The following is an 11,308-nucleotide window of genomic DNA, read 5'->3' as shown; positions in this document are numbered from 1 at the left end:
TAGTACAACTGATCCTTAAGGAGTGACTGGGGTAGGGAGAACGCAGTCAACGATGTCAGGCAGCGATGTCGGGCGCAGAGGGGCAGGGCAGGGGCCATCCAGGGGCACGATTTGCCTGTTCACCAAACTGTGCCGAATCATAACAACCGGGTCTATAGAACCGGTCCGAACCGGTCAAATTCCCCCCGCGGATTTGATCCTGGATGAGAGTGCCGATCTGGTGGGTGTTTCTGAGATATGAAAGTGGAAGAAGCGCCTCACTCTAAAATGTATTGATTATTGATTTGGCTTTGTGGCTTTGAAGGCGGCAATCGCCTCCTGGAATGGGAACCAGAAGCCAATCAGCTGCCAAATTAGGGAGGGAGCGGTATATGGGCAGGAAAAAAAAGGGGAAAGAAGGAAGGGAAAAAATGGAGGGGATATATGGACAGAAGGAGAAGGAAGGAAGGAAGGAAGGAAGGAAGGAAGGAAGGAAGGAAGGAAGGAAGGAAGGAAGGAAGGAGGAATGGAAGGAAGGATAAATAATGGAGGGATATATAAGAAAGGAAGGCATGAAGGATGAAGGAAGGAAGGAAAAGAACAAAGGAATATATGGATAGAAAGAAAGGAAGGTAGGAAAATAATGGAGGGATATATGGGCAGAAAGGAAGGATGGATAAAAGGCAGGCAGGCAGGCAGTTAAAGAACAAAGGGATATATGGCCACAAAGGAAGGAAGGAAAATAATGGACAGATATATATGGACAGAAGGAGAGGAAGGAAGGAAGGAAACAAAAAAGGATATATGGTCAGAAAGGAAAATAATGGAGGGATATATAAGAAGGGGAGGAAGGATGGAAGGAAGAAAGGAAAAGGACAGAGAGAGATATAGACAGGAGAGGAAGGAAGGAGCCACCTTCTCCTCCTCCTCTTCCTCTCCACAACCCCAGTCTCTTCCAGCACTGATGGTGTTACTTAGTTGAGTCATGAAACGTCTGCAAGAAAACCACCCAGCTCAGTGAGCCCTCATTCTGACAAGACACAAAGGAAGCATTACCAGTGAGATTATCCATGGAATCTTTGCTCTGTCCAACTTTTTTTTAAAAAAGGATTATTTTTAATAAATGAAAGGAGCCCAATAGCTGGTCAGCTGCCCAGCAAATCAGCAGCTATTAGCATCATATTTATTGGCTATAAAGCGTTGAAGCCGCACAAAAGATTTCGCCCAAAGAGAAGAGAATGTCCTTGATCAGACCGCAAACCAGAACTCGGTCCGTAATATCAACCATATTGCGAGTGGGCCCACCGCATGGTCTCGAAAGCCCAGCGATTCCCCAAAAGTAGCGACACCATCTGCCTCTTTCATGGAGGGGAAAAAAAATCACCAGATATAAAGAGACAAAAGGAGGGAAAGAATTTTCCAGCCAAAAATCAGATGTGGGCAAGAATTAAAAAAGAAGCAAACAGAACATTTTAAGGATTGGTCCTTTCCATTTGGTCTTTCCAAGCCATGCTGCCAGTTTAAGAAAAAATAAAAATAAAAGGAGCCAAATGGAGACAAAGAGAAACAAATTTAAAAGAGAAACTATTCCAGGATGGAAGAAGTCCGACAAAATCCACTTTTTTGAGGGGGGGAAACTGAACATCAGGGTGTCCACTGTATTAGTGCAGAAAAGCAAATATTTTCTTGCAGCAGGTCCGTGCATTTATTTATTTTTTTGGAAAAGGTGTTCTCTATTTCCCGCCAACATGTTCTGTGGGTGTGGCTTGGTGGGAGTGGCATGGCTTGGTGGGTGTGGCTTGGTGGCCACAGGCAGTCTGAGATCCCAAATGGCGAAGCTGGGTGGCCACAATGAAACCCAAGATTCTTCATCTCCGTGAAGGAGATTTCTCACGACGACGACTAAGTCCTGGCTTTCAAAGACTTTCACACGAGCCGGCTTTGTGGTCGTCGGCGAGCAATCGTTCGAAAAGATCACTGAAGGGATACAATCTCTCTGTTGGCCAAAGATTGAGGACCGGCTTGTCTGAATTCAACCCAGATTTCCTTGCAAGGAAGATTGTTTGTTTCATCCTTCTTGTGAGGGTCCCGTGGGCGGTGGGGGGAGGGGAATAGGTGGCACCGGTGTCTCCCTTTGTCACACCGGGAAGCAGCGGAGAGGCCTGGAACGCGGCTTCATTTGCACACGTACCTCTCGACAGTCCGCTGGCACTTCTTGCAGGTAACGTAGCAACACCAGTGATACTTGCAGTGGCATCGCTCCACCACCTGGTCCATGTAGGGATTGTAGCCACGGCCGCAGCACATCAGGTCGCAGCTGTCGCTGCCGTTGGATGTTTTGTTACACTGCCTGGAAAAAAAAAGAAGAAAGGACAGCCGGTCAGCGGTGGGATTCAAAATTGTTGTTTTTTTTACTAGCGGTTCTGTGGGCGTGGCATGGCTTGGTGGGCGTGGCTTGGTGGGCATGGCAGGGGAAGGATATACTGCCAAATCCCCCTTCCCTCCCCACCCCACTAATGTCCTGACCCACGCCTTTTTCCGACCAATCAAACACAATCCAAAAGGAACAAAACCCTTTTACAAAATAATTCACTGTGATAAGCACAAGCCTTGCCAAAAGATAACAGACAAGAAATAATTTGCAATAGAAAAATATTTAAATATGAACTCAGGATACTAGAATGTCCACGAGGCTGGCGTTTCAAAACATCTTTGCTTCCTGCAAAGAAGGTTTGCTTCACAGCTGGCTTTTATCTTCTTGAAGGAGGGGCCATTACCTTGCAGCCTTACTCCTGAGTCGCCCGTGCTGTTGCAACTGCTCTTTCCTCTGAGCAATCCTGCGTGCACGCACACTTGGCTCCTCGGGAACCTCCTCATCGCTGCTGCTGGCCCCCACAATCTCTGAAGGCAGCGGTCTACTCCCTAATGGTCCTGGCCCCTCATCTGAGTCCTCGCTCTCCTTAGCCGTCCGCACCTGCTGCCGGCTAACCACAACAACTAACCTGCTTTCCAGCTCCGTTCTCCTGTGCAGGGCATCCAAAGAAGACCCAGCCAATCAGCTGGGACTCTATGGGAGGCAGAGAATAGATGGGGGTGGGGCCAGTCAGTGGGTGGTATTTGCCGGTTCTCCGAGCTACTCATAGTTTCCGCTACCGGTTCTCCAGAACTGGTCAGAACCTGTTGAATACCATCTCTGCAGCCAGTGAGTCTTTGTGGCAGCAGGGAGGGGCTGCCCCCCCCCAAAGAAGAGGGGGGTCAAGCTAAGAGGGGTTCAAAGCACCTGAAGGCAGGACAAGAAGCAACGGATGGAAACAGATCAAGGAGAGAAGCAACCTGGAATTAAGGAGAACGTTCTTAACCGTGAGAACAAAGGTGCTTTTTCAAGAGGCAACTGGATTTTCTGTTTTTTTTCTTTTGAAGATGTTTCTCTTCTCATCCAAGAAGCTTCTTCAGCTCTGACTGGATGGTGGAGGAGGAAGGATTGATACTCCTTGCAGACAGCTGGTCATTTGCATCCTTTGAGAGGTTTGTTGAGGCCATTTGGAGGTTTGACTGTATCCTCATCCTCAGGCGCTCCTGGAAAAAATTGCAGACTACAGGAACCATTCACACCACTCAGGTGACCCTGAGGACACAGATAAACCTCCAAGTGGCCTCAATGACCCTCTAAAAGGATGCAAATGACCAGCTGTCTGCAAGGAGTATCAATCCTTCCGTTCCCCACTATCCTGTCAGAGCTGAAGAAGCTTCTTGGAGGAGAAGTGAAATGTCTTCTAAGAAAATCTACAGACAGTGAGAACAATTAGCTAGTGGAACAACTTGCCTCCAGAAGAGACTAGACTACCATTTGTCAGAAATGGTGTAGGGTCTCCCACTTGGGTTGGACTAGATGACCTACAAGGTCCCTTCCAACACCGTTAATCTGTAAGTTGTGGGTGCTCCATCACTGGAGGCTTTGAAGAAGAGACTGGACAGCCATTTATCTGAAACGGTATAGGACAGTGACGGTGAACTTTTTTGTTGTGGTGTGCCGAAAACGCGTGTGCTGGCACTCATAATTCAATGTGCCCCACCACTGCGCGTGCATGCGCCTCACAGATGATTTTGGGCCTGTCTGAGGCTGTTTTCACCCTCCTGGAGGTTTGAGGGAAGCCTCTGCAGCCTTGGGAGGCCGAAAAACAGGCCTTCAGGGAAATACCGGAAGTGCCAAAACAGGCCCATTTTTCGGCCTCCCAAGGTTGCAGAGGCTTCCCTCAAGCCCCCAGGAGGGCAAAAAAGGCCTCAAATGGGCCAAAAACCAGCTGGGAGGCGTGTGTATGCGCAGTGCAGGTAAGTTTGCCTGGGGCTTGCGTGCCCGCACAAATGGCTCTGCGTGCCACCTGTAGCATGCATGCCATAAGTTCACTATCACGGGTATAGGGTCTCCAGTCTGAGCAGGGGGTGAGCTAGAAGATCTCCGAGGTCCCATTCCAGTTCTATTATTGTGTATTCTGCTTTGTGAGTTGCCAAGCAGCCCTTCTGGCGACAACCCCCTTTCTTGAAAAGGGGGAAAATAATGACCTGCACCCAGAGAGTCCTCGAGTTACGACCACAATTGAGCCCAAAGTTTCCCTGGGCGAGACAGTCGTTAAAAATGAACTTTGCCCCGTTTGATGATCTTCCGTGACACAATCGTTAAGCCCCATCGCCGCAGTCGTGAAGTGAATCCTTTGGTCGTTAAGTGAATCTGGCTTCCCCTATTGATTTTGCTCACCAGAAGCCTCCTGGGAAGGTCGCACAATGGGGATCATGTGACCCTGGGATGCTGCAACTGTCATAAGTACATGCCAGTTGCCAAGCGTCTGACTTTTGACCACGCGGAAGCATGCAATGCTCCTAAAGGTGAAAACTGACCATAGAACATTTTTTTTCCAGTGCCGTTGCAACTTCAAATGGCCACTAAACGAGTGGTTGTAAGTTGAAGATTAGATGTAATCAGCAGTCACCTCGAAGACTTAATTTGATTTCTCCGTAAGTCAAGTCACCTTTGAGTCAAGCTTGATTCCTGCTGAATTCAGGGCTGTGAAATATTCTAGAACCTTCTAACCGTTGCTTTTTCCAATCTAGCCTACAGTTCTGGGTTTCTCCAGGGTTCCCATCCAAGCAATGAAATTTAATCTCATCCTGTTCATAATTTAATCTCATCCTGTTCATTTTCCCAAGTTTAGCCAAGATTAGAGGAAGTATATACAGATTTTTCCCTTCTTTTCCCTTCCTCTTCCCTTCTCTTCCTTTCCTTTCCTTTCCTTTTCTTTCCTTTCCTTTCCTTCCTTCCTTCCTTTCCTTCCTTCCTCTTTTTTTGTTTTGTTTCTCCCTCCCTCCCTCCCTCCCTCCCTCCCTTCCTTCCTTCCTTCCTTTCTTCTTTCCTTCCCTCCTTTCCTTCCTTCCTTCCTTCCTTCCTTCCTTTCCTTCCTTCCTTCCTCTTTGTTTTTGTTTTGTTTCTCTCTCTCTCTTTTTTTCCTTTCCCTTCCTTCCTTCCTTCCTTCCTTCCTTCCTTCCTTCCTTCCTTCCTTCCTTCCTTCCTTCTTTTTGTTTTGTTTCTCTCTCTCTCCTTCCTTCTTTCATTCCTTCTTTCCTTTCCTTCCTTCCTTCCTTCTTTCCTTCCTTCCTTCCTTCTTTTTGTTTTGTTTCTCTCTCTCTCCTTCCTTCCTTTCTTCCTTTCTTCCTTCCTTCCTTCCTTCCTTCCTTCCTTCCTTCCTTCCTTCCTTCCTTCCTTCCTTCCTTCCTTCCTTCCTTCCTTTCTTCCCTTCCTTTCCTTTCCTTTCCCTCTCCTTTCTTCTTCCCTTCCTTTCCTCTTTTTCCTCCTCTTCCTCCTTCCCTTTCCCTCCCTCCCTCCCCTCCACCTCCCCCCCCAAACCTTGGCAGCCCCTGCCCCAAAATGTACAACCCAGGGGCTGCTTTGCATCCTTTGCGGCCCAATCAAGGCCGGTGAGGAGAATTGGGTTGGGGCTGCTCTCACCGCCGCAGACCCCTCCTCACGAAGGGGAGGAAAGGAATCCAGCAAGATTTATGGGAACAAGCCCCCCCACCTTCCTCTCCCTCCCTGGGGGCCATCGCTCTGGGATTGATGAAGTGCTGAGACCTTGTTCCAGGTCTGCCCCGTGTATTATTCCTGAGGCCGCCAGAGGCCCCGGTTTGTTATTCCAGATCTCAGTCAGCCCTCCAGGTTCAAGTCCCGTCTCTCCCCTCACCCCCAGGCCCGTCCCCTCCCTCTCTTAACCCCCCCTCCATTTTGTTTCTCAGAGCAGGCCTGGGAAGAGGGGTAATTATTTAGAAGTCCTTGGAAAGCGCCTGGAGGCCTTTGTGGTGTTGGAGACAAGAATTTGGTCCTCAACACCAATAAGGCCAAGGAGCTGATCGTGGACTATGTAGAAGGAAGAGATCAGAAATCCAGCCCTTGCTTATCAAGGGAGACCGAGGGGAGCAAGTGGCCAGTTTTAAGTTTCTGGGTGTTACCCTAAAAGAGGACCTGGCCTGGGGTGGGGGCTCACATTGCAGCCCTGGTCAAATGGGCCCCAGCGGAGATTATACTACCTGAGGCTTCTCAGGAAACAACAACTGAATGAAAAACCGCTGGTGACCTTCTACCGCTGCACCACGGAGAGTATTTTTTAAAATTACTGCACACCTGTGTCTGCTTTGCCAGTTGCACAGGGGCAGATAGGAAAGCACTTCAGAGGGTTAACCTCGTTGCCCAGAGGATCATGGGTTGCCTTCTCCCGTTTTTGGAAGAGCTTTATAGCTCCCGCTGCCTTAAGAAAGTTCAAAATATTCTCAAAGATCCATCTCATCCTGGGAATCCCTTTTTGTTTGAACTATTATCATCTGAAAGACGGTACAGGATAATAATAAAAACAAGGACAAATAGGCTGAAAAACAGCCTCTATCCCAGGACAGCAGCTCTGTTGACTTCTACTGTATAGTGCAGTGTTGGTGGGGTGTTCGGGGTTTTCCATTCAAGGTGTGGAGTGTGAAGGATGTGCGTTTGTGTTTATTTTCAAGGTCATGATGTGCACTGAAGGTGGTGTTGGATTTCATTGTACGAGGTACAAGGACAATAAACTGAACTAAACTTCTTTAGAAATTCTGCTCCATCCTGAGGCTGCATGCTGTGTGTTTGTCCAGCGAAGGGAGTTGTCTGCACGTTGTGAGTTTCAGAATGCCCCCTCCCCCCCTGCCCTGCCCTCCGGATGAGGAAAAGACCCCTCCTCCAGCACAATCTCTCTCTCACACACACCAATTGGCAAAGATAAGCACAATGGTGAGATTCTACCGGTTTGGCCCGGTTTCAGTGAACCGGTAGTAAAAATGTTACTGTTCAGCAGAACCTATATTTCTTTTTCCCCCTTCCAATGATCAGCCGTTCCAACGATCAGCTGTTCCAATGATCAGCCGTTCCAACGACCAGCTGTTCCAACGATCAGCTGTTCCAACGATCAGCCGTTCCAATGATCAGCTGTTCCAATGATCAGCTGTTCAAACAACCAGCTGTTCCAACGACCAGCTGTTCCAACAATCATCTATGCCGGGATCCCCTTCACTGTCTTACTGCTTCACCCGGGAGGCTTCCCTGAGACAAGGAAACTCAAAGTGGGGGAAGCCAGAGTCAACTCACTACCGTGTGGCTAACTTAACACCTGCAGCGATTCCCTTAACAACCATAGGAAGAAAGGTTGTAAAGTGGGACAAAAACTCACCCAACAACTGTCTCACGTAGCAACAACAATCTGAGGCTCAATTGTGGGCGTAAGTCGAGGACTACCTCTCATAATTTTTGAAAAACAGTTACCTTTATTCCATTTCGAATGCTGAACGTTAGATCCAGGGTGGTCTCTTTAAAATATTGAGACCACAATTTCCGGGGAAGCCCCTCAAATATCCAATATTTGAGGGGCTGCCCCAGAGAGGACGGGGTCAAGCTATTTTGTAAAGCGCCTGTAGGCCAGACAAGGAATAATGGATGGAAACTGATCCAGGAGAGATTCAACCTGGAAATAAGGAGAAACTTTCTGACAGGGAGAACAATCAACCCATGGAACAGAAGTTGCCCTCAGAAGTTGTGGGAGCCTCATCATTGGAGGCTTTCAAGAAGAGACTGGACTCCCATCTGTCAGAAATGGTGTAGGGTCTCCTGCTTGGGCAGAGGGGGGTTGGACTAGATGACCTACAAGGTCCCTTCCAACTCTGATTATCTGTTATCTATTAAAAGATATGAGATCTTGCAGTAATTCTTACTTATATAGTTATGATTAAAATGACAGGTCACCGTTAAAGGGAATTGAACAACACGGAAAAAAACGAGGAGGTGGTTCAATTAAATCTGCCTTTAATCATTAATCACTACCTTGATAATGTTTACCAAGTTTGTGTGATGCTCCGTTTTTTGCCTCCCTAGGAAGCTTCCCCGAGGCCCAAGAGGCAAAAAAACAACAACAACAGACCGAGGGTGTGTGTGTGTGCTGTACACACAAAGACATGCCCACTCAGTCACATGCCCAGGCCCGCCTAGCCACACCCACAGAAGCGGTAGTAAAAAAAAATACTTGCATCCCACCCTCGGATGAGGAGAAACGAGAGACGAAGCCGGAAGGGACCTCGGAGGTCTTCTAGTCCAACCCCTTGCCACGACTCTCTCTAACAAGCGAAGTCAACCGGGAAGCCCGATTCCCTTAACAACCGTGTTCCTAGCTTCCCATCTGCAGGGATCCACTCCCCAACGGCGGCAGGAGAAGTCGTACAACGGGGCAAAAGTCCTTTCACGGGTGACTCGCTGAGCCACCAGAGGTTTTGGCCTCAACGACGGTCGTTAAGTTGAGGTCCCCCCCCCTCTGTATTGATGAGGAATGTTCGCGTAACCAATGGGGAATCGAAAGGAAAAAAAAATTAAAAAACAGTGCGAGGAAAGAGAAAGTAAAGTTAAGAAATGTGTAAGTGACTTCGGACCTTCTTTTCAACAGGTTTTTACTTTATCCTAAATATTTTGCCAGTCCCTTCAGCCCCTCGCTGAATCGTTCCATCTTTCTTAATCTTCAAGCTATAAATTGTCCGTTTATTTTTTTTACTTCTTTTAGCAAAAAGTCCATAGATGGTTTTCAGTCTAACCCCCACCCCCCAGCCCCACAAAATAATAATAATTATAAACGTTGTTTGTTCTCTGACAGGTCAGTTCTGCCATTCATGCAAAATTTGGATGTGTTTCCAATTATTTTTTCTCTCCCGCTAGAATTACACGGTTATTTTGCAAATGTCAGGAGCCGCAAGCGAATTCAGAAGGAAATGGGAGAAACGACTAGACTTTACCACGATCGCTATTGCTCTCTCCGGCAGTCCCAGAACGGGGGCAACCCTTTGAAAAATATTTTGACTCAACTCAAAAGCTTTGAGCAAGTTTGAATTTCTCCCGCCAGCAACAAAGGACTTCAAAAGCGAACAAGATTCTATTGGTTTTATTGTTTTGGAGTCAATAAAAGAAATTGAGAAAAAGGGAGGGAGGGAGGCATGAAAGAAGGAGGCAGAGAGAGGGAAGAAGGAGGGAAAGGGAAGAGAAGAAGGAGGGAGGGAGGAAGCAATAGAAGGGAAGGGAAGGGGAAGGGAGGGAGGAAAGAAGGAAGGAAGCGATAGGAGGGAAGGAAAGGGGAAGGGAGGAAAAGAGAGAAGGAGGGAGGGAGGGAGGGAGTAAGCAATAGGAGGGAAGGAAAGGGGAAGGGAGGAGGAGAAGAGGGAAGGAAGGAAGGAAGGAAGGAAGGAAGGAAGGAAGGAAGGAAGGAAGGAAGGAAGGAAGGAAGCAGTAGGAAGGAAGAAAAGGGGAAGGGAGGAGGAGGAGAGAAAACGAAGGAAGGAAGGAAGGAAGGAAGGAAGGAAGGAAGGAAGGAAGGAAGGAAGGAAGGAAGGAAGGAGTAGGAAGGAAGAAAAGGGGAAGGGAGGAGGAGGAGAGAAAAGGAAGGAAGGAAGGAAGGAAGGAAGGAAGGAAGGAAGGAAGGAAGGAAGGAAAGGGGAAGCGAGGGAGGAAGGAAGAAAACAATAGGAGGGAAGGAAAGGGGAAGGGAGGAGGAGAAGAGGGAAGGAAGGAAGGAAGGAAGGAAGGAAGGAAGGAAGGAAGCAGTAGGAAGGAAGAAAAGGGGAAGGGAGGAGGAGGAGAGAAAAGGAAGGAAGGAAGGAAGGAAGGAAGGAAGGAAGGAAGCAGTAGGAAGGAAGAAAAGGGGAAGGGAGGAGGAGGAGAGAAAAGGAAGGAAGGAAGGAAGGAAGAAAGGGGGAAGCGAGGGAGGAGGAAGAAAACAATAGGAGGGAAGGAAAGGGGATGGGAGGAAAAGAGAGAAGGAAGGAAGGAGGGAGGGAGGGAGTAAGCAGTAGGACGGAAGGAAAGGGAAAGGGAGGAGAAGAGAGAAGGAAGGAAGAAAAGGGGAAGTGAGGGAGGAAGGAAGAGAGGCAGGAGGGAGTGGAAGGGAGAAGGAAGGAAATCTATAATTATTTTTATTTATTTTGATTTGCCAATCGCTTACAAGATAATAGGTATAAGTATATACATAGTTATGAGCACATGAAATGGATACATATAAGAAAAATAAAAAGAAACAAGAGGACAGGGACGGTGGGCACGTTGGGGCACTTATGCACGCCCCCCCCCTACAGACCTCTTAGGAAAGGGGTGAGGTCAACATCTATCTATCTTTTAGAAATGCTCGTCTCCCTCAAACAGGGACTCTGGGGAGCGCACAAATAAAAACACGAGGTGACTTGAGATCATTCGTTTCCGCCCACTGCATAGCGTAGGCACCCCAAAGATTGAGAGAAGGAGACAGGGCGCGACGGGGAGGTGGGGAGATGGGAGAGACAGAGAGAACACAGAGAGATGATAGATGATTGATAGAGAGATAGAGAAACAGACAGACAGACAGATATAGATGACACACAGAGAGAGGGGGATAGGGAGAGAGAGAGAGAGAAAGAGAGAAAGATCAAGACAGAGAGAAGAGAGAGAGAGAACTGGTTGTCAACTTTTTGCTGAAAGAAATCCAATGAAGAAAAAGTAAGCTCCTTATTGGATAATGGACTCTTATCACTTGTTTTATATCTCATTTAAAGATTAAAACCCCTAAGAAGCCTCCGTGGGGCGTGACAGAATCCATCAGCTGATCAGTCTGGAACCCACATTAGGTATCTGATATTAGCACAATTGAGAAAGTCCAGAAATATTTCACAAGAAGAGTTCTCCACTCCTCTACTTGTTGCAGAATACCTTATGCCACCAGACTCGAAACTCTAGACCTAGAAAATCTAGAACTATGCCGCC

At 47.7% G+C, this 11,308-nt stretch overlaps 1 protein-coding gene across 2 annotated transcripts in view; it reads right to left on the bottom strand.

Moving 5' to 3' along the window:
* Positions 1-1,608: 1,608 nt before the first annotated feature.
* Positions 1,609-11,308, bottom strand: part of WNT11 (Wnt family member 11) — a 48,047-nt gene continuing 38,347 nt past the window's right edge. For both annotated transcript variants that reach the window (XM_087936905.1, XM_087936904.1), the window contains exon 5: positions 1,609-2,329. In XM_087936905.1, the coding sequence (XP_087793031.1) occupies positions 2,155-2,329 (175 nt within the window). In that variant the 3' untranslated portion in view covers positions 1,609-2,154. The remainder of the gene's footprint in view (positions 2,330-11,308) is intronic.

Source organism: Pseudonaja textilis, chromosome 7 (genome assembly GCF_049901715.1).
Source record: "Pseudonaja textilis isolate UNSWEBS1 chromosome 7, rPseTex1.2, whole genome shotgun sequence".
NCBI lineage: Eukaryota > Metazoa > Chordata > Lepidosauria > Squamata > Elapidae > Pseudonaja > Pseudonaja textilis.
The sequence above is the reverse complement of the archived record's forward strand: the minus strand, read 5'-3'. Positions and strand labels throughout refer to the sequence as shown.